Below are 24,183 nucleotides of genomic sequence, written 5' to 3' on the forward strand. Positions count from 1 at the left end.
AACTCCATCTCATCCTTCTGCTTTTGTTCCAGTGACCCTTTATGACACACAGCAACAGAGCAACACACACACACACACAAATGCTGGTCGTGCTTGCCTTTAGTATGGACTAATTAATTCATGGCTATCCTCTGGAGGAGGGTTTGGCTGGTGGGTCTGGCTCAATGACCGGCAGACGGTCGGATCATACGGAGGGGGTTTAGCCACAGGCCTGTGGCCTCACTCCGGCCATCTGATCCCCCCCTTTTTAAGATCAGTATGGCCACCGGCTCTGTCCTGCACAAGGCCAGGACCTACAATCCCATTAATGAAGCATGAATACACCTCAGAGCTCACACAGATAGACAGACACACACACAAACACAGTGAGGAGAGCCTGTTACCATCAAGCAACCGAGAAGAGTTCAGTATGAGAGGTGATGGTGTTACTCTACCGCTCTCTTGGCTCAGTGTGCTGAATACAAATTCACACAAACTGATTGATGGTAAGCATATGGGTATGATGAAGCATTATGTTGCACATACCCTGAAGTCTACATGATATTTCAACTGGTAAAAAGCAAATGTGTACAGAGCTGAGTAGGAGATAACTGGAAGATAAAACTTGACAGTAGCTGTCGAGACAAATGGATCTGAATGGACAAATGGATAGCTGGTGGAAAATGTAGTCATGCTCCTGGGGATATGCAAGAAGATACAAGGAGGGCTAAATGTAAAACTCCAATCAGTGGGATGGGACGTGTACTCAAACAGCACTCGCAGATTCCTATCCAAAAATACTGTTTTTTTTTTTTGTTTTTTTTTTCCTTTTTGTTTTTAATCACCCTCACAGCAATGCCAGTTCAGATTATGATGCGGTTTAAGGACTATACTTTATGAATGGAAGAATAGGCACTTTGTTAACACCTAACCAGCTATTAATGTGAAGACTGCACACTGATGCCATCTAGAATCAGCTGACGTTAGAATAATTACAGGAGGAGGAACATGCTTTTGTGCTAAGAACTCTTAACACTGAAGATTTCATTTTCAATACACTTCAGCACAGGTCAATAGCCTCTCTCTCATCCAACAGCTGATTGACAGGCTCTTATAAACATCTCCTCCTTAACAGGTCAAAAGACAGATCATATCAGCTGTTTCATTACAGCTCAACAGATTATATCAGTTCATTCAAAGTAGGCTAACAGCTAAAACAAAAAGGCAAATTCAGAACAAGTTAGCAGATAAAACTGCTGTTAACAGTAAAAACAGCTTATTCAGAGCAGGTTTAAAGATAAAATAACAGTTTACGTAAACGGGAGCAGTTTCTGTTTACAGTGCACAGAATCCCATTTAACCCACAGAACAAAGGCTCTCATCAGGTTTATTTCAAAAGTATCACTTAAAGAGACGTTTTCCTTCTCACAGTAATGTTTTTATACCATGGCATAAAATAAACACTCACATATTCTGCAGTGATATAATGTTAGCAGGTGTAAATAGTGACTGATGGCAGGTCAAAGGATGCTTAGCCATACCCTGCAGGTACTTGTACATGCTGTATGGATGTACAGATCAGTGTGACTGCAATCCACTGTGTATGACAGCATGCACCACAGAGCTCCAATCACAGCCCATATGGCTACAGAACACTGGGGTTAATAACAGGGAGAGAGGGCAGTTTGAAGAGAGCAAGGTGAGCAGAAGGAGAGGGGCAGAGAGGAGCGAGTGGGTTCCTTTATCAGAGACACGCAACCTGCAGTCCTCTCCCATCGTAACTCTTTCCTAACCCCCAAAATCCTTTCCCCATTTCCAACCCATAAACCCTGAAATCCATTTTTCTGCACAGGGGTCTCAATAAGCAGAAATAGTATGACAGGTGTGTGTGTGTATGTGCATGTGTCTATGTGTGTGTGTGAGGGGGAGAAAGAAAGAGAAAGGAGGATCCAGCTGGTGACAGTGCTGTTCAGCTGTTTCTCCCACACTGTGTCTAGGATTACTACAGGTGAGAGAGTCGGCCCAGACTACCGTTACAAAGACTTCTGGATGTAAACACCCACACATACACAGAAACACACAAGAGCAAATTCACACACAGGCAGAGGAGGACATCTTCACCTGTTCATTCTCAAGATTCCACAATGCAGCTGCTATCTTGAACCTTAAAGGCTTGACCTCCAAACAACCTTAAAAAGGGAGTGGGGGTTGGTTTTGGGGCATAAAATCCTTGGAGGTTACCCCACTCAGTTTTGCTTCTAACTCCGCCCCCCCAGCACCTTATAAAAAGCACCTCTTCCCCTCCCCTGTTAAAGTGAATATTCATGAGCCATAAAGCCAGGCAGTGGAAACATAGTAGGCATAATAAAAACGTCAGAGGTATAAAACACTCAAAGAAAAAGCCTCAAGGAGCTTGGGCAAGTCACTCTGAATGCCAAATCTCCACCCAGGGGTGTCTGGCCCGTTAGGTCTATTGTGCCTAACTGACTTTTATGCATCTGACATGAATTGGCCTCTGCCCCTGGCACGTAACTTTGCAAGCTACATTTTCAGGGTCTCAGAACCTCTTTTAATGCATGAAATCGGGTAGGATTGGGGAGCAAAATACAAGTTTTGGAAGGAAATATCCAGTAAAGTGGTGCACAATCCATTCTTAAAGGAGGGTACAGACTGACAAAGGAAAGGATTTTCAAGGCTTATTGCTGGATGACAGCTACACTTACCGAACATACATGAATTAAAGTAACTCATGATGAAACTTCTTTTGGGATTTTCCACTGACGCTACATTTGGAACATGATTTTTTCCCCAAGTTAATCCAAAGTAACACTCTGCCTGCTTGTCTTTAATATTTAGTACTATAGAAAGTAATCAGTGCAATGTTGTTTAAAAAATGCAAACCAACTTTAATCTACCTACCATATCTGAGGTTAAGTCATACCCAATGAAGCTTGAAAAGCCTCTCACAGTTCATGCATCAAACATCCATTCATCAAATGTCATTAATAATAAGTGAAAACTGTTACTGAGGTAACTGAGCAGAACCTTTCCTAATGAGTTATTGAGTGCCTAATTGGCAGTATGAATGCCTGCAAAGAAAAAATGGTCAAGACACACTTGAGAAATAATGAGTAAGAATTGCACCTATGTAGACAAAAGCAACTAATGATTATTAAAGATATTGGATCAGACTCAGTATTGGCAGATACCCAAAATTAAAGGATTCAGATCAGGATCAGCACCAAAAACTTGACTGAGATATCCTCAGTGTGCATAAATTCTTAAACAGATGCATCTTTTCTTTGGTTATACTCGTGCAGAGGGTGTAGGGATAGTGATGTTGAAATGTCTAAAATGTCTAGACTGAGAAAGCTTAACAGCTAATAAACAGATTGCAATGAATTTTGGTGCAGACATCCCTGGTCCCCAGAGGATGAATCCTAATTTGAATTTTTACCTCACATTGCGAACAGGTCAAAGTGTCCCATTTCGCAACACCTAATTTTATTACAAGGTACAGAACATGTGGCCATATTGCACTATTCCAATCTTGTGTGAATATCAATTGCAATGTGAAGTGTGAGAAATATAAGTGAAAGTTTATTATACTGCAGCAGCTATGTGAATATACACTGGAATATACTACAATGGACTGATTTCAAGCTGACTACAGCAGATGTCCTCTGTTAGTGAGAGATATTCATAATATTCTGCAGCCACTTTTTAAGCCTATAAAGTGTGTTTGATCTACAAAAGAGAGAATTGGGTGTAGCACTACATTAAAGGTGGAATCCATAGCGGTGTGCACAGCTACAATGATGGAGTGGCTATAATGTTACATTTACTTGACCTTTAAGGACTTGTTCATTAACTAATGCTTCAATTCAACATGAGGAAATGCCTAGACAAGCCATCTGTAGTAATATCTACTTTAAAATGATCTGTGCTATTGTCTTTAATCTAGTCTGGACAAACTCTCAGGTCAGGTATGTTTGTCAACGCTACACAATTCTGCCTCTTGATTCACACTGCAGCTCCGCAGACTTCACTGCACAATCACTGTGCCTGCCTTTCAGCCTGCAATAGATGGACTGTGAGGGGTTAAGTCTCCTGAACCTTCCACCCTTCCCACTGTGTTGGCTCCCATCCTGATACCAAATATACACACCAATACACAATGCAGCTCCCTCTCAGTTTGCCCCCAGTCCTTCCAAGTCACAGGCTGGAGAGCAAAATGACACCGTGCCATATAGTACCTTCTTGCGCCTTGTCTCATGCCACGCTGAGCCCCCTGGCAGCATCGGGCGGATTTATGTGCCTGCGGCCTTGCCTCCGGCCCCATTGGTGCCATGCAGAGGGGGCTGGCAGGGACTGGCACTGGCCTGGGATTGGCACAGGCCACTGTTTGTTCTCTACAACCTCTCTCTCCGGAGGCAATACTCCAAAAGTGCGTCTGTGGGTTTGAGTGCAGGCAGACATACAAATCCACAAAGAAGATACAATAAAGCACACGCTTTCAGTTTTTCCTCCACTACCATGAATTAGATTCTTATCTGTGAGATCAACCACAGCACGCCAAGGTGTGACCCTGTGGACATGCCTTTTCACAGACAGCTGCAGAGAATGTTACTTCCCAAAGGATGGTGGCATTAGGAGAGAAAGCAAGAGAAAGCCAGACACACAGAAACATAGATGAACTGATGAGCTGCATGGCCCTGCAGACTGAAAGACACTGGTATTAAAGGCAAGAGCCACAAAATACACACTAAAACTTTTTGACTGCAAACATGACCCTGTACAACCTCACAAAGCGTTGTTGGAGATGAGTCAATGTTGGCCCTACAAAGGGGATTGGACTCTGTCTCTTTCAGCAGCTGCCAGAAATATCACAAGGGAACTGGCAAAAAATAACAACATTAAAAATGTGTCCTTAGTTTTGGTTAAGCACTATCCTAATGTCATGAATTATTTGGAACTCAGAAGTAGCACAGTGCAAAGAAACTGTAGACAAAAACATTAGGGATTATTCATGGGGGATGAGAAATGTCTGGCATCTGTCGCTGCTCTACTCCTTAGCTCTTTTTCATAACCAGCTCTGCAAAAAGTGATTCACAACACTTTCACCTATTCTACCTGCCTGGTTTCCAGACACAGCTTACAGCACAAATACCCTGCAGCCTCTGATGCTGATACTAAAACAGAGCAGGAGCAAGGTGAATGGTATTTCCTCATGCTGCTTGAGGAACGCTAAGGTGATGGACACACTGCACAGATCCAAGCTGTTTACAGAGGATAAAGAATGATTCATGAGCTGATTTTCTGTGGAGGCAGTCAGGGGAAATTCAGCCCAATTATTAAGTTAGGGGCTGGAGCCTTTCAGGAAAATATGATGCCTGACTGTGAGGTGTTTGACAGGAGTCTAGAGTTTCACAGATTTTGACTGGGAATGGAGCTGTTTTTATTATGTTCAGCTGCTTTGTGTTAATGCAATGAGAAAATTCCTGAGATGTTTTTCAGCTTTAAAAGGTGGGCAATATTAGGAGAGGCTGGAGTGAGGGGAAATGTTTAAATCTTCAGAGGTGTTTCTGCAAAAGCTGCTAGCAGAGCAATATCAAGACTCATTTTTGTCTAAATTAGCAAGGTAAAACAGAGGCTAACTTCAATTTGTGTTTAGCATTTCATTTTTGTGACATGGCATCATCAAAATCAATATAATAATCAGTGTGTATACTTTCAGTGTTTTCATTCATCATATAAATAATTCAGTCATGCCTGATTTGTGGTCCATTTTTACAACACAAGTCATGTTATTTTCTAACAATGTGACATACAAAAAGCCAACCTGAACACAGCAACAAACTGGCCCAAAACTATATTTGTATTCATTCAAACAGCCAACATTTCTTTAAATTAACTGCTGCTGCTGCTGTCAAAACAAAGTTACACTTTCTAGTGATTGTCTAACATTTAAGGTAATGGCCTAATCTAACAAAGATTTAATTGGCCCTCTCCGCATTTCATTAAAGTGCCACCAATCATGAGTAGCTCTTGTACAAAGAAAAAAAAAAATCAAGAGGTGTCTGCTGGAAACCCATCTGACAGGAGTTTGTTGTATTTTAAGGAACCAACAGCTGGTAGTGAGAAGCTGCCAACTAACAGTGGCCTTTCCTCCCCTCCCTGCAAGAAAGTTTTTCAGCTTTCCTGTCTGGTGGCGACAACCGTTATCTTTTTTGCTGGAGCTAGCTGTCATCCATCTACATTAACAGGCTTGGTCGCAGAGGCCTGGTCACAACACGACAGAGGCCGGGCTCTCTGGAGCGGGAGAAGATAGGATGTGATGTCGGAGGCCGGGAAGCAGGACGAAGGGTGGGGTAAGGGGCGGTGGGCCTCAGGGTGCAAGCTGCCAGGAGATCTGACACCAAGGTCAGGGGTGGCGTCTTACGTTAACTCAACCGAGTGATGGCGATGATAAGAGACCAGAGACTCCTTTGAAGCTGCCTTTACACTCCTCTGCTTTTACAGCACTGCTAACATTATTACTTGTGAACTCTATCTGTGATTTAATCCATTTTTATTACAGGAACTACATAATACAGAACATGATGTTTGACACCTGATATGTGGACAAGCACTGGCCTATCATCACAATCTTTTCTTGCCTATACACAGGCTTGTATTGCAGTGCACACTGTGTTCTTTTTGTTTTCTCTGTGTGTTATATTCAGTACAGCTTTGCATCTGTGGTAACAAATGAAGAATCTAGTGACGTGTGAAAAGCACTCATGTGTTCTATTTATAAATACTTACAGTAACTAAACAGCAATTCTTGACACTTCTGTCGATTAGTCTCACTCTACTGTCACATCATCTGTTCCTTACACATGCAGTTGCTATTTATCTGCCCCACATTAGTACAGAACAGCTTTCACTTTCTATTTTTTGGTCCAGCCATATCCATAAAGACACACACACACACACACACAAAGAAGATCAAGTAAAACATCGGACACACTTACTTGCCACCTCCAGATGATGCATTGCGACTGACCGCCTCACCCAGGTAGTTGCGCGCCACACACACATATACACCTTCATCCGGGCTTGCTCCGCCTCCCGTGTACAATTCGCAGGAAGAAGAGGGAGCCGCTGGGTAAGAGCATCCGGTGGGATCGAGGGTCTTCTCGATCTGTTTCGACACGTTCGCCATCTTTGTACCACTCCACCACCGGAGCTGGCCGTCCTTCAGCCTTACAGTTGAGGGTGGCTGGCTCGCCCTTAGACACAATCAGATCAGATGGGTGTTCTACGATCCGAGGAGGAGCATCCTCTAACCTGGGTCTGGATCCTGGAGAAAAAACAACATGGAGAAAAGATTAAGATTTTGTTCATTAAAAGGCAACAAATTTTGATTATTTTTTTATTATGAAGGTGCTAACATGATTTTTTTAGTGTTAACCGGCACAAATAGGACTGAAATTTGAGATATAATTAGAGCAAATTAAACCCGGAGCACTTTTACAGCTTAGAAAATAGACGACAGATTAAAGAGAAAAGCACAGAATTAAGAGTGTGTAACTGAGAGTTGTTAAAGGTTTTTAAAGAGCACTATACCTGCTCAGTCATTGATGCTAAATGGTGCAGAATTTTAATCTCAAGCAAATCTCTCATTAAAACTAGATTTTCAACATGATACATTTAGACTGCTCACAAACTCAGAATGTCAAGTAAAGAGTGTGGTTGCACTGGTGTAGGAGGGGTAAGGACTATAATAAACACAGAACATTAAAATCCTCAGCCTTTTTTTACATTCTGGCCACTGCACACAAGAGGCAAGTAGGCGGCACAACTTATAAAAACACACTCAGCTGCCCTCTCTCTAAACCTCTTGAGCTGGGTGCATGAAAAAATACACACAATTCTATCACCAACAACATGGCTGTGTGAAATGAGCATATAATGTAATTGCTTAACAGTTACATTCAAAGTATAAATCAAGAGGACGTGTGAAATTACATGCTCTAAATTCTTTATCTATCAAACCAAAAGCAAATTCTCTGGCAGTCAAGGGGAAGCATGAAAGAAGTAAATGTGGTAGAACTGTGCTAATCAGAGGCTCATGAGAAAGTAGGTTGACTGAACTACTGAAATATTCAGATGTCAAACATGTACAAACAACTAAAATATATTATTTTAACATATGGCATTCAAGTGAAAATATTTCAAATTGCAACAACGACTGAAAAGGTTTTCCATTTAATATAACCATTTGCATACCTCTGTGGGCTCCAAATTACTTAACAATAAAAATATATTGTGTTTCTGGTCAGAGTTTATACCATCTGCAGACTCTAGCTTTATTTTTTTTGTTTCTTTTTTTAGTCTGATTGAAAAAATAAATGAAAATAGAGACAGAAGCAGAGATGGAGGCTAGGTAATTCCCATAGGTTTTTTTTTTTGCCAAGCTTTGAAATTGCTTTCTTCCCCCCACTATCTTTCCTCTTCCCCCATCAATTTGAATGACAGCATGTTGTTGGCATAATTATGTATGAAAAGCAATAACACAAACTCAAGCACCGTGAGGCACAAGTGAAATTTCCCCCCTGGAGATCATACGGAAGAACAACAACAGGAGGTGCGTCTCGCCAGTGATTTCCAAAATAGCCCAAGTTTTGTTCCAGTGATGACTGTTGCAGCATTTGTGACTTTGCAACAGCGTGTTTCTGATTGGTCTTACCTTCCCACTCAACAAGTAAGCTATGCTGTTTTTAAACTAAAACCATTTTCCACTGTCACGGTAAGGCATCTTTTATAGTGCAGTGTTACGCAACGTTGTATTTTCAGAGCAGTCACACAACAGCCACACATTGGTGGGAATGGTTGTGCACATAACAGGAAGACTGAAAACACGAAATTCCTTGTTCAGCATTCAGGAGTTTTGTAGCCTCTGCATGACATAGAAGTCAGCATTACTTGACTTTTGTTTCACCCAGATGCTGCCGCTTTTGTGAAAGAAGTCTAAGCTAGAAATCTAGAATCTAAAAATTAAACATAACTCAGCCTCTTTTGTACAGAAGCTGAGTAGTTTTGGTGTTGGGCTATAGTTTATGAGAGATGAATACTGAAAAAGATAAAAACATAAGATAGAGCCACAAGTGAACAGGAAGACAAAGAGGCAGGAGTCTGAAACAGGCCGGGTAAATGTCAAAGCCCCAAGGGGTGATCAAGATTTCCAGTGTTCTTCCTCTCCTTTGGAAAAAAAGGTGACAGTTTGCCTATAGCACATACATACAATTACCAGACAGTGTTACGTAGGCCCTATATACATTAAGGGAAAGGGTCATAATGGTTCTTCCCACAAGTCCATGAATGAGAAGGAGTTCAAAGGTTCGGACTTTCCTGATAACACCTGATAAGAAAAGAAGTCAAAATTCCTCTCCTCAAAGTGACAAATCCTCTATAAGGTTTTGGGGGATTAAGAACTCCACTAAAGCGCTTTTTTGCTGATGGGAATATAGAGTACAGTCTGATGGCCCTGCTCTCAATGCAATTACATTCACCAAAATGAAGAAATAGGAAGCTCTGAATAGGAGGAAATCGTATTGAGGCTTTGAAGTTGCTTCTAGCTAGAGTCAAATAGCAGCTGGGCATCTGTCTGACATACATTTTCAAGTACTGAAAGCATACAAGACTGTGAGCAGATATACCTTTTAAGGTTATATTTCATTAATGAAAAAACACATTACTGCAATTTCCTCTCTTTTTCCCTCTCTTCCTCAAACCAATGTTTTATTGTATAATGTCTTGTGTTTATAGGTTGCATATGTGAATCAGTATGTACAAGAAATTAAAATAATCACAAATGTCTGAAATTAGTTTGATGAACTGTGTTTAAATTAAGGTCAACTATGAAATCACCAACTTCACCGACTACTGAACAAACTTTTAGTAACTACTCCAAATATTGCTATTTGCTGACTGTCACAGATGTGGTACGTTGTATGACAAAGAATTTGAGCCAAAAATGAATCAACTGTTAGCTACATTCAAAATAAATTACAGCTGAGCCTTGAGTTAAACCACAGAGGAAAAGAAAATCTAGACACCCATCTGTCACACCTCTACAGATGAGTGTAATGCAGTGTTTTTTCATCATCTTTAGCTAGTTATTACTCATATTGATAAAATAATTATTAATTGAAAATAATTTTACAAAAAAGAAAATGCACCATCACATTTGTGGCAAGATATCAAAATAAAAAAACAAAGAATCGTTATGCTCCTCTAAGTAGCTGTGGTTGAATGGGGTCATATTGATGATGGACTGAGTTGTGATGGATGTACATTAACTGCTTGTCAGGAGACAGCTGGCACTCTCCCAAAGTGCCATTACTAGTCCACTGGAAGTCTAATCTGATCTATGACAACCCTAATCTCACCTAATCTTAATGATTTGCAATGAAATTCTATAATGTAGAACTGCAAGAAAAAATACCTGAGGTGCAAAACTTCTAAAAAAGAATACAAAAGCATTAATTATATTTTTACAGGATTGATCTCCTGTGGAATAAAAACAGAAAACAGTCATTATTTTTGTGAAGTGCCTCACCTCCCCCGAGATCTCTAAGCTGTAAATGGAGACCATTCATTTAACAGCTTTAAGGTTGCATATGTATCATGGCTGAGCTGAGTGTGTCTGGCTAGGGGGTTAGTTTTTTTATTTTATTTTTTGTGGGCGTGGGGTTCTGTGGTGAGAGCTCAGCAGGACAGAGCCTTTAAGAGCTGACTCATAAATTTTACAGTCCAAGTTGGTTGGAGCAAGCCATGTGGAAATGTAAAGCAAAGGCTTTTCAAGGATAGGAGACCAACATGAGAGACTGAGCTAAATATCATCAAGAGCAACGTCAAAGTGGAAACCACTGAACTCCAGCTCTTAAAGATGATATGCCTACAATCCACTTTACACTTGAGGAAATGATCTATCAATGGCTGTCTTCTACAAATAGAAAGCTATACTACCTTTGTTGGTGTTTTCATACAGACATACAGCTCAGTTGGAGGAATGGAATAAAAAGTGTGACAAGAGAATTGCTTTAAGATCATAAGACATCAGGCTATTAGTATAAGTATGACATTACAGTGGTATGACAGTACAGACCTGCGTGTTGACAAAACCCGACTGAGCTGCCATACAAATTCAAGAATATCTGAATTAGTAAGCTCAGTAATATTCCCCACATAGCTCAAAGTGAGTGTGGATGTATGTACCAGATAAGGGCGAGGCTGGAAAAGATGAACTCAAGCTGGTTTAAATGGACAGCTGGAGACTGAACAGTATGAATGGTTGTCTAGAGGAAGGTGTCTAATAGGAAAGCCTGGACCCTCTAAGGACCTATTAGCTCCTGCCCATGGAGTACTACAGCAGGATGGCAGGAACTCTCAAAGCTACATGTCAGCTAATGAAACCACAGGGATGCTGTAGGAGTCCAACCTGTGAGAGCCAGAATCTGTTTGACAAGACTGGTGTGTGCTGAAAAGATGAATTACTCTCTAAATTGCCATGCCAAAAGAGACCTGCAGCACTCTTGAAGGATTTATGTGTGATTTAACTTGTAGATCTCATAGCTGTCACTCATCAACGGTAGTGAAAAAGTCCCTTAAAGGCATCCACAATGTGAAATACGTCAAGGAATTCCAAAGGATGAACTTCTTGCAGTATTGATCTGTTACACTGCAGATCATAGAGCAAAGCTTTAGAGAATGTCTTTTCTTTGAATGGTTACAATTACAATCACTTCCAGGTATCACAGTAACCCTGTGCCAATTACATGTCGTTACCCTTTTATACCAAAGCTACATGAAGTCAGATTATAGCTGTTAACCTTGTGAAATCAACAGCAAACACTGGACCCTTGCTTCAGTTTGAAAGTTGTACAGTTCATATCTTCATACAAAATTCTACACATTTGAATTACTCTTGTATTGTAATTATAGGACTGATTAATCCTGCAGAGAAAACAGAGCACTTCTTATTTTAATTAATTCCACTCAGCATGAACTTTCCCTGCCTACCTGGCGAGTTCAAACTGACAGACTGAAAATCAAAAAAGACTCACATAGAGCTCTCTGTTTTAGATTATATTTAAACATCAAGACAAATTCACATACACAGTGAATTATCGTCAAACAACTTCAAAGTTGTTTTAACTAAGAAAAAGGGAGGAGGAAATAATGAAGCCCGGGAGTGTGACAGAGAAATAGTGCGTAAGGTAAAAGTGCACAAAAACGAATGAAAAAAATTGGAACAAAACAGCCACAGGGAGCACAAGCTCCCGCTGCAACGTCCTTTCTGTAATGGAAGATGGCAAAGTGCTGAGGCAGAACTTTTTCTCATCTTGTACAAGAACAAGTGGCTCGGTATGCCCTGATATAAAACAAGTACAGAGGACCACTGCCAAAGATCTACAGTGGATTCCAAGACCCCACCCCTCCCCAGCCTTATTTCACAACAGACACAAGCGGGCTTTTATCTTTAAACAGATTTACATCCTCTGAAAAGGCAAAAACATCAGAGCAACTGCCAGTAACTCATCACATTGCTCCAGTACTCTTGACTTGCATTGAAATGTTACAAGAATGGGGTCGACGATTTACTTGCATGTGGGTCCGACTGTTGAAACCAGTTAAGACATAAAGCAAACTGTTATCAATACTTTTGAATCCAACGTGAAGTAAACCTTTAAATATCTAAAAGCCCTAAAATAGAGGAAAATTTTAAAAATAAACCTAAGTTTAGAAGCACATTAAAAATGACTTTGACTGACAACGTTATGATTTTGCTGATTTCTTCTGACATGAAAATAGTTCTGCTTCAATTATCCAGAAATAATCTCCTGCTAAGAAGTCTCAGGTCAGATAAGTGACTGTCAACTTGTTTGAGCATGTGATTAGAGATGTCCTCATCATGTTGCTGCTGGAGACAAAAGCCCTTGACAGTTCGTCATTAAAGAAAGAAAAGTGAGGTTACCAAACTGTTGTAGACAGAGAATGATACTGTGTTCAGATCTTTTGATCTTGATGAACTGATGGAGAAAAGAGAAAAGTTCATTTTGAAATAATTTTACTTGACAAGCTGTTTGCTTTAGGTAACAAGCTGTTAAACGTGTTTCCATACTTCTCTAGCTCTGGGTGTAAACATGCCCTACATCTTTCCACACTGCATACTCAAAGACTATTTTCCAAACAAAGATGGTACAATGCTCAGATGATGGTCTGACTTGTACAATGAATCCAGGGAAGGTTTTTTACCCTTTCTGCCTGATATTTGTACAAGGCTCAGCTGCGAGGTCAATACGAATCCTCACACCTACTTACCAACTGCTGAAGGTCCAGTGTGCTACCCTCCCTCAAGCCAACCATACCACCTCATACAAGGTTTATGTGTCATCACACATCAGATCAAAATATTCTGTTCACTACAGCCCTGCAGGGAAAAGGACATAAAGCACAGATGGCACTTCAGCTCATCAAGTTTCTACCCAGACAGGGGTGAGAAATGCTTTTCATTTCAACATGAAGGACTTGAAAATAAATCAGAATTCTGCAATAGATCAAAAGCCTGTACTCCTCTGTAGTGAACTGAGGTAAAAAAGATTAAGCCATCTTCTGGCTTAGCAACTAAAATTAAGGCTAAGCTGAGCTAACCCTCACACTGCTCTCAAGATAACCACCCTCCCCACCCAATTCTACTTTAAAAGACATAGCTGTTAATGTCTAAGAACAATCACTTTTAAGCCAAAATTCCAGTACAGATGCAACAAAAGAACCTGCCACTGGTGGAGAGAGGGAGCTTTAAAATCTTAAAAGAAGGGACAGAGGAGAGAGGGGGAGGACGGAAGATGACAATCAAAGAAAATTCAACAACTTTTCAATGCCTGTTCCTCGCTCATCTGCAATTCTTTTTAGGGGGATAGCTTCCCTCTTACAGAATTTGTTGTTTTACAGCTTTGCTGCCTCCTCCTCCACCTCTTGATTTCCATCAAAGCCACAGGAATTGATTTGCAAATGCGCATTCAAAGTTAAATTGGCAGCAGAGAGGGAAGCAGACTAGAGTGCTTTCTCTACAGCCTCCTACTCTTTGACCCTGTGGGGACAACAACATGATGCACTTGCATGAGAATACAAAGTCCCAGCCATAAAGAGACAACCTTCTTAATTGAGCTTGTGTTGATGGTTAACATGTAAACGGGCAGGATAAACTTTGCAAAAGGAAATTGGGTGTTTTTATCATGTCTGTCTTGAAAAGCTTGGTGAGTAGGGGCTCAAGCTGCCTCTTTCTGCTCTTTTCTTTGAGAAGCAGGGATCGTGGAAATTGGGAGCAAAAAGACCCAAAATCCCAGGGCAGCACCAAAAAATATGCCCTTTCCACTAGCAACTCTCTGTTTCTTCCTCCCTCTGAGTATGGCCTCTTACACTGGAGAAACAGCTGAAATTAGTTTTGGCTGGATGTTTGGGCAAGCTGACAAGGCAGAGGCAGCATGCTGTAGATAGAGAGCAAGCAGTGGCATCTTTTCTGGTCCAACAAGAACAGACAATTGAGCCTAACACACCATTTTTACACAAAAGGTTCCTCATGCTAAAATGTGGCTGAGAGGTTTGGGAGTTGGTAAAGCTTTGATTTAGTTCCAAGTACAGAAACAAGCCTGTGGGGGCAACAAAATGTCCCAGAACATGGAGATTTCAACCACTTTGACTTTGACTTTCCTCAAGTTTCTGCAGCACATTCTGGAATGAGTGATCAAGTATAGGCTTCTGCAAAAGATTCAACAACATCAATAATGCAGAGGATGGTTCAACAGAACTATTCTCATTTAAATATTAATTGAATACAACTTAGAGGGGCATTAGCAAATAGCAGTCCTGAGGACTAATATACAAGCAGTCCAACATCCTCCAAGTTATCACAAATCCTGCCAAGAGTTGTCAGTTTGAGTTCCAGTGACCCGCCAGTAAGAAGCATCGATTTTCTCTACTGACTCTCCCCACCATGGAGAGATGTGGATGGGCTTTGAAAGAACAAGAGAGCAGCAACTGTATGTGGTGACTACACTCTTCATTTGATTTAGCTGTAAGTGTTCTATGTGATGAAAGCAAGAAGAGACAAGAAGAAATAGAGGAGAAAATACTGGAGGGAGGGAAGTAACAGTAGATGGTTCCTAACAAAAGGGGAAACCGTTTAATCATAGCATGTCCCAAATAAGGCTGTGTGTTAATGACTGGATTATTTCTTATCACTAATCATCAGTCCATTAGGGATCACCAATGAAGGCGCAGCAGTGTATTTGCTCTCTCACTCATGTCAGGGAGGAAATCCTCGAGGGGCTCCAGGACAGGCACACCACTGGTTGTGGGTGGCCTAACACAGCTGTGGGGAAATGCCACTGGTTTCTTGTCCCACAGCAGCATATTTCAAGATTAGCCCCTATTAGATCTGTGTCTGCTTAAACGCACATACACACAAGCTGACAGCTATCTGCTCTGAACTGTCTGACCACATAGATCACACATGAGAGGAAGGGGTTCAAGACAGGGGAGTTCCTGAACTCCTGGGTCCATAACTAAAAAGGAAAACTGGAGAGTCTGATTTGAAGTTTTAGCTTATTTTCCATTCAAATAATCTACATGAGGAGACCTATAATTTGGGTTTTTGGGATCAACAGTGCAAGATGATGGGGAGTTCTGAGATACAGTGAACTATTCATTTCACTGACAAGCTGCTCGGTCTGTCTCTCTCAGCTGAATGACTCAGTTCAGTGTGCTAAAAATTTTAAGATTCATTGATCATTTTTCTTGATGATACACTGCTCGCACTGTAAGAAGACTAGCTTATGATATGAATGAGCTCTAGTCATATATGAAACACTCAGAATGTCTAATTGTAAAAGTTGAAGAGTGTGATAATATTACCATGAAAGAGAATAGTAGATAAATGCACCCTTTACATATTGTTGGAGAGATTTAAAGCAACAGTGGTTCTGACATGTGATTTAGACAAGAGGTGGAGAAACTGATGTAGGGTGGAAGCTTAAGGAGTGCAAGAGATGGATTCAAATCCAGCTGCCAGTCACTTGAATACTTTTGAATTTTGCTGTGAGTTGCTCTCACAAGTTGAGGAGGCACTCTGATTACCTTGTCATCCAAGTCACATTTCTTTATTAGGCATTTCCCTTTAGGGCATCTTACATAACCGTCAATCATCACACAGAGCTGCTACAGAGAACTAATAGCCAAAGAGACTCTCTAACTGCCTCCTATCCCCAAGTCACTTTTTGTGTATCAACTCTCCCATCACAAAATAACAGGAACCCAGTGACTGTCACTTTTCAAAAAGAGCTGTCCCTGTCAGTTCTAAAGCCAGCCATTAAATCACTGACAGAGACTGTCAAATCCCCTCCGCTGTAGCATCACCTTGATACACGGGTGCTGAAAATGATCCATTATCAGTTGGCTCTTTCCCACACAGAGATTTCAAGTGCCAGAAGCTCCCACAAATATGTGCAACCCACAGACTAAGTAACGGCGGGGACAGCTGTAGCTATACCCATGGGTATTCCTTTTGAATTCTGCAGCAGATTTTGGTTTGCTTCAAACTGCGCTCCAGAAAAGTCTGTGGACCATAAAAACTGGGTAAACATGAGGATCTGACTGACTGTCTCGCCAGTGAGACTTGATGAAAACCATATGCTCATGTTAGATGGGTGCTCAGACGTTACAGAGACAAAAGGACGGTATGTTGGGTTGTGTAAAAATAATGCATACCCACTGCTGGTAAATCACCAGGACATTCCATTTGTGTAAAGTCAGTTGTTGAGCGATACATGCTGTGAATAAACACCTCAGTTTCTGATTCCATGCACCTTCAGTGTTAAAACCCATCTAGGTGTTTAATTTAATCATCCTGCAAATGAAATAATGGAGACCAGATGGTTTATAGAGATAAAATTCCAGTTAATATGCCCATCCCACTGTACCTGCAGTAGCTGTGCAACCTTTTGTAAAGTTTTGTAAGACTATAATGACTTATAGATACACTACGACAACACCTGTGTGGAAACACATCTGGTTAAACATCTGGGGCTTACAGTATGTGGTTTTATTAATTAATGACTGTGATTAATTATAGACTTTTGCAAACTTCTGTTTATGTATTTTAGTCCTGTTGAGATGAAACATTTAGCTGTTATGATTTATCAAGCTTTAAATTAGCTGCATGAAATCACTAATGCATCAACATTTAAATACATGATATATTACCATGTAAATGTGTGCAGGTCAACTCTCTTTTTTGATGTTATATATTGATATCATTTGACATTATATGACACACACACACACACACACACACAGAACATTTATACCACATCTATCACACACATACACAAAATGCCTCTTTGAAGGATGTGTCCCATTTTTGTGGGCAAAGAGGATGCAGGGAAGGAAGACGCCTCTCTGGAGATGAAGTTGGCAAAAGTTTGAAAGAGTCATTTTGAAACTGCATGTGAATTTATGCCTTCACTTTTTTACTTATCTAATGAGAGTAAAGAAAATTCCACTACTTGAAAATAAAAGCAATTAATACAAAACACACCTATACAATCTGTATTGTCCAGTTGGTATTATCTGCTATGCAGTACAAAAATAGCCTCCACTGGTCAACACTGCCCTGTGCTCTATGACTGAGATTTCATTATAGTCAGATGGCAGCAGCCTGTGGTTCACCTCACTCAATGCCTATTTCAGCGTTATGACCAGTGATGGAGAGGTCAGCCCTCCTAAAACCCACTGGAACTAATGTTGGGGGCCATCCATCTGTCTAGAGCCTGAGGTGGGGAGCTCAGGCAGCATTGTGTTGGGCCCCTTGGGCAGTCGCACTTGAGACCTTTAAGGAGAGGGGATAGCTGACTTGTTCTGTCAGCACCCGCTGCTAAGTAGAGATCCTGCTCAGTTTAGTCCCTTTTCTTTGATGCCTAATGGAGAAGTCTCTGGTGCCCCGCCGTGTGTTTATTTTGGCCCTCAGTGGTAGGAATGTGCAGGGATATTACGTATGACCATCAAGAGAGGAAGTGCAAGTTTTGGTTTGCAGATGGAGCTGTGCACTGGGAAACATATTGGGCGTATTTTTGTTTATTTGTTTGTTTTTTACATTACTACACTTGAATGCACAAAGAACTTGCTGAGAATGCATCATGTGGTGTCATCAGACTTTTGTGTAATGAAAGTTTGTGACTGTGAAATTCTATTATCATGAGTGTACACAATGAGTGACTCTTCCATGACAAGCGTAAAAAATTTCAGCTCAACCCCCACATTTTTAGATAACTTATTCCTTATTTCTAAATTTAGCAGACCAGCAGTTGTGTGGGGAAAAAAAAGCCGGAAATGGGCAACTAAGCTTCAAACGGTGGTTTCAGCTCATGATTAACGCTGCTGATTCTGTGATGACAGGAAGAGGATGTTTAGATCTTTGCCCTGGCTTTTGAGTGTTATTTTTCAATTAGCGTAAATTAGGATTTGCTTGTATTGTAGTGATTTTCAGGAGATATAGCTCATTTCCATGTATCATACCAAGGCTTGCTGAGCTATTGACAGTCTAATTGATCTGTGAAGAACAGATGGGCAGGCAGGTGGGGGAGGAAGAAGGTACACTCAGTGTGTGAGTGCGTGTTTGTTCTCAAAAATGACTACAAAGCTTTCTCTGTCTCCTTTTTCTCACCGCAGAAAAAAGGAGACATGTCGTCAATAAGCCAATACCAAAAACCTAAGCTTCTGCATGTTGTCTTGTCATGAGTCATCCGCAGTTATACTGTTACAAGTCCGTCACATCAACTATGAGATGTGACTGACTAAAAGACGGAGATAAATAACAAATTAGATCTGGGTTAACCCTTTGCAGTGTGGATAATTACTTCTTTCAACTGGGCTGTGCAGTAAACTGGATATGTACCATAAACACTAAAGGGCCAGTTTACCCAAAAAACATTCTATATAGATCATCTCTCGCAGTATCTAGCCATTCAAATAAGACCAATAATCTCAATTAATGCCTAAAATTAATCCAAAACTATTTTGATAATCAGCTCTTTGGTTGCATTTTCAATAATTTCCAGCTCTTCACATGTGAGGATTTATACATAGAGGACTGAATGGCTCTGGGTTTCAGTCCTGTTTCACAGAGCTTCCTGTCAACTGATTTCTTTAGGACCTGCCCTCCACCAAAGTAGTCCCCATTAAAGCTGCTGTTAATGGGTCTGCTGAATATCCACAGTAACAGGGATATTGTTTCTGGAATGAAATACTGCTCTATTGTATTTGGTTAGATAGATTTATGTGTTTGTTTTTGTTGATTCTTTTGTTGTTGTTTTTTCTTTTTTGGGGGGGGTGTGAACGGACCCTTTAACTGGTTGATAATTCCATTTTCAGGATAAAAAGTCTGATACTTGTATCCCAAGTTTAAAGAGACTGCACATTTACTGGAATGTCTCCAATTCAATCCCAGCAACAGCTATAACTCCTGTCAAACTGTCCTTGACCAATCCATTAAAGCCCTCCCAACCTCCTCCACCCTAAGTTACTGCGGATGACAGAGTGCTTTAAAAGCCTCATGTGAAAACACACCACCAGTAACCAAAGAAAGGACTTTGAACAATGACACATCTTGGTAATTGTACTATTTCAGCCACATTACACCCCACAGCAACTCCCTCCCTGAAGGAAATGGAGTTGTATGCTAAGACTGTAATTACAGTGTGGGTATCAAGATCTGGCGAGGGCTATTTGATCTGGTTACTGGTCTGTTTGGGGACATGCATGAGACAACAAGGTAGCTGCTTTCGAAGCCCTGCCGCCAAGTCACTTTAATAAAGAGCAAGGCAAACACATGGCCTGTTGACGGAGACCGCTGTGTTGACTGATGGTGACAGAGATGAGTGACAATAACAGCGCAGACTCCAGTGTCACCTTACTGACCAAACAGTCTGAAGACCAGAACTCTGACACATGACTCCGGCTCCATGTGAAGGAGCTCTTCAGATGTGAAAGGGAAAAGAAATGGGAAGCCAGGACGATTCTTAAGTTCATCTTATCACACGAAGCTTAATTTAACATATGTATTTCCATGCTTATACTGATCTGAAGCTTACTCTCCCTTTAATCTCCCTTTTAAAAGTAGCTCTGGATAAGGGTGTCAGAATGTGACACAAATGCTTATTTAAATGTAAATTTCAACTAATAAAAAGTTAGTCTCATGGCTAAAAACAGTACAGGCTTTTCGTTAAACGTCACTGTGTGTTTTGCTAAAGTAAAAAGAAGTAGCTTTAATCCAGCCTTTGTAGTCCCAGAGGAGCATCTGGAGTCACTGAAGGAGCACTTTCACAGATGCTGAGTTCATATGCTTTGGGTTCATAGCCAATGTTTACAGCCTTGTAAAAGGGAGCCTCAGCAGCACGGCCAGGCCCAAAGACACCATGCTGTCACAAACTATAACATCCCACTTGCATCGAAAAAAATTGCTTTTGTACATCACAGTCGGGGGTGTTTCTGTGTAGAACACAAAGACATAGGTATGTTGACAAAGACTGGTAGCGATTTACCAGTTACACATCTGTGATTGATGGAGGATCTGTGCATCCAGCATCCAGTCTCATCATCATCATCATCATCTCAGCAGGTTTTCATCATCCCATAGCTGACTCAGTCTACAAGTGAGAATCCTGCTCTGGTGGATGATGTGCCTGTAATAGTTGATTTTTCTCCCCGTAGTCTAGTGTAAGAGGGACTAAAACTAAAGGCACTCTGTGCAATTATTTGAATACAGAGTCATTAAAAAGGCAGTTACACAACAAAGGGCCAATTTGCTGCATCGGACATGTGTATCTAGGGATTTAGTGGAGGCTAAACCCAAGGAAACTAGGCTTTGTACTACACAGTACATCTTTATCAACAATCACTGCATAAATTCTCAGTCTGCTTAATGCAGCCACGGAGCACCAAATGTACACAATACAACACAAGAGTGCAATCGGATGGAAATGGAAAAGCAGTTTAACATTTAACATGCAGCATCTGGTGAAGCCTTCCATCCAAACACATTACAGTAAGAAGAAATCATACATTTTTTAGCATTGTTGTCCACAGGGGGAAATCAAGCTCCCAGCCTTCCCATGCTCACTTCCAGTAGGCCTACACTGCATCAGTGAATGGAAACTGAGTGGATCGTGCTGTTTCTGTTTCACAATTGCATTGTACCGAGTATGTGTCTTCGCCTAATGGGCCTAATAATAGAGATAAATGAGCAGGCTAGAATCTCAGCGAAGTCAGATTTCTGTGGGGAGCAGATGCTGGTGAGAATCCACAGTCCCCTGGGCAAGACTCACAGCAAAGCTGCATATGGGCTACTGTGATGTCTGCTGGTTTAAGTGGCCTTTTAAATGACATCATCCAGGAGGATTACTTATCTACTTATGCAGATATGACATAAACGCAGGGGTTATTAAACTTATTTCAACTCAATGATCCTTTACATTATATACGGGAAAGAGGACATGAAGTAGTCATTTTATTAGAATAACATTGCCAGTGAAATTAATTTCTTATCTTTCTTTTTTTCTTTCTTTCTTTCTGTGGAACTCCTTTTAGAGCCCCGGGGAGTCTGTCCTACTTTGGGAGCCCCTGGTATAAAGCATATAGGCTCCATCTGTGCAAACATAACCCATAACAACCAGCAGCACGCCAATTTAAACTTACCATATGCCAAACTTCTGAGTGCAAATATAACCAGCAGGACAACTAAAGTCGGGCGGTACTCCATTATACACTGAGATTTTTCATAGGGAGCCGTGATAACGTTCGTCAGTCTTCAGAGAGACAAGCGGTCCGGTCCAGCAGCAGCAGCTCACTATCCCACCAGACGTGCGAATGATTTGCAGCCTATGGGATGAAATCTCCACAAACACCACCAAACTCCACAGGCAGCATCTCAGCCGCTGTAGAATTAAATCAGAAGTTCAAACATCCCACTCAGTAACTTTTCTCCCCGCTCCAGAAGTCTGCATCTAATCCCGCGGATAGTCCGTCAAAATCACGCCGGTGGTGATGAGAGGAGAGGCGGCTGTGAGTGGCAGGCAGCGCCCGGTCAGTCTGTCCCGTTCTCTCCCGTTTTCACATAAATATCACAGATGAGAAATGTTCATAACGGCTTCTCCTGAGAGTGAGTTAGTCCAAAAGTACATGGAGTGGTCGCGCTGAGAGGGAAACTCCACTTTGTTGTAGACAGAGTTTTATTTCTTCTTTCTGTTTCTACAGGCTCCGTTCCCCTCCTCTGCCCCGCTACTACGAATGAATTACTACAGCCTCATCACAAAACAACACGGTCCCGGAGCCAAAGCACACTGGAGTAAAGGCGGCCGTAGTAGCATAAACAACTTCCGGTGTTAATTTCAAAATGAAAGTATGATTAACTAACGCTGCGGTGCTTTGTATCCACGAACCTAAATAAACACAGCAACACACCTCGAGGGTAATCTCTAAAATATAAAAAACTAAAAAAATGATTAAAAAAAAAAAAATACAGTTCTCAGACAGTCACCGTCACAATGCACAGTCTTTACATTTCCATGAGTGAGAGGTTGTAACTTAGCATGGAGCTCAAAGTATAGTGTTGTAATTGCAATATAGATGGCATTCTTCCAGGACTTTTATCACCTTCCATTTTGCTGATAAGTCCTTATGGGTCTTTTTTTTTCATCCTTAAAATTTCCTATAGCCACAGCTGATATTTTGTAAATGATGTTTATCATATTTTTTCAGCCAGTCACTAACTCCAGTATCGGAGTTTCATATTGTAGGGATTTTTTCTGTTACTGATTATGAATGAATTTTCTTATTTTGCAGTCCTACATTCAGTGCTCAGTTTTGTTATTTTTGCTGTAACAAATGTTATAGGCTAGCCTACTGTAACTGTATGTTGAAAGCACACTCAACAAGCCTCCGGTTTGGTCAGGGCTAATTCTGTCCGACTTCACCACCCCCAAACACATTCTCTTAAAGGGCCAGTGCAGTCACTATTTCACGTGATGTGGGAGCTAAACAATCACTTTGCTACTGAGTCCTGGTCAACCATTAAAATGATCCCGTGCTTTACAAGAACTTTAAAACGTAACATCAGCATTGGAATTATTAAATTCCTAATTTAAACTCAAATTTTAGACACTGATGCTTTCTAACCCTTGCTGTTCATTTTAAAAATCATTATACTTAGTTTGGAGCACACCGACATACATTTGTGCACAAAAATGTCAAACATGAATTTTAGTTTATGTCTTTCAGTTTTAATTGTTTCAATGTAACAAAACTGGCTTTTGTTTTTGTCATATGTCTGTAGCACTGTAATAGGGGGAGATGGAGGTGGATGATCCACTGAATCATACTGTAGATTGTTGTTGTGAAAGATTTCCAACTTTAACATGTAACACCTAACAGGATGGATAACTATGCAAGATCATCATCACAAAGGCTATAGCAGGTAAGCTATATTCTTCAATCATTTGGGGTGTAAATAAAATTGTGTTGTGATACTTTCACAACGTAACATCATCATCCTGTTTTGTACTGAGCAGGGTTTCCAGGAAACGTGACATCTGAAAACACCCAAAACCCTTTACAATCCTACTGATTCTACTTGGATTAAATCCATTTAGAAGCAACCTTTTTCATTGGAGGCACACTAGTCGTTATGGAGCAAATGTCAACATGTATCTCAAAGCTGTTATCTAACCACAGAGGCATAAATTATGTTGGCAGTAGTATGAATCCAAATGCAAATTTGTCTTACATGTGAAAGACCTTTGATCGTGCCGACTGTGGTGCTATGTATACAAATCAGGCGGTGGAAATGACTCAGGCACTAGAAGATACAAACAAACCCCACACACCACTGCAAAATGTCACCATTTATCTGAGCACAAGCTTTGCCTGCACTTGATGGAAAGCGAAAAGCAATATTACATGTGCCAGGAGATATGGCAAACTGCAGCCAATGAGACTTGACATACCAAGAGCCACATTTCTCCAATAAAGCAGTAAGGAGTGATTGGGCAGAGTGCTGTTGAGCTAAATAAATATTAGGGGTCAGGCAGACATGGTAAACACACA

General features: G+C 40.9%; 1 protein-coding gene across 1 annotated transcript in view; it reads right to left on the reverse strand.

The window, feature by feature from the left end:
- Positions 1-22,380, reverse strand: part of robo3 (roundabout, axon guidance receptor, homolog 3 (Drosophila)) — a 77,289-nt gene extending 54,909 nt beyond the window's left edge. Inside the window, 4 exon segments of the mRNA XM_018692098.2 lie at positions 6,996-7,008; positions 7,010-7,078; positions 7,080-7,324; positions 21,778-22,380. Coding sequence (XP_018547614.1) covers positions 6,996-7,008; positions 7,010-7,078; positions 7,080-7,324; positions 21,778-21,841 — 391 coding nt within the window. The 5' untranslated portion in view covers positions 21,842-22,380.
- Between the last annotated feature and the right edge of the window lie 1,803 nt (positions 22,381-24,183).

This window comes from Lates calcarifer, linkage group LG20, assembly GCF_001640805.2.
Source record: "Lates calcarifer isolate ASB-BC8 linkage group LG20, TLL_Latcal_v3, whole genome shotgun sequence".
Lineage (NCBI taxonomy): Eukaryota > Metazoa > Chordata > Actinopteri > Centropomidae > Lates > Lates calcarifer.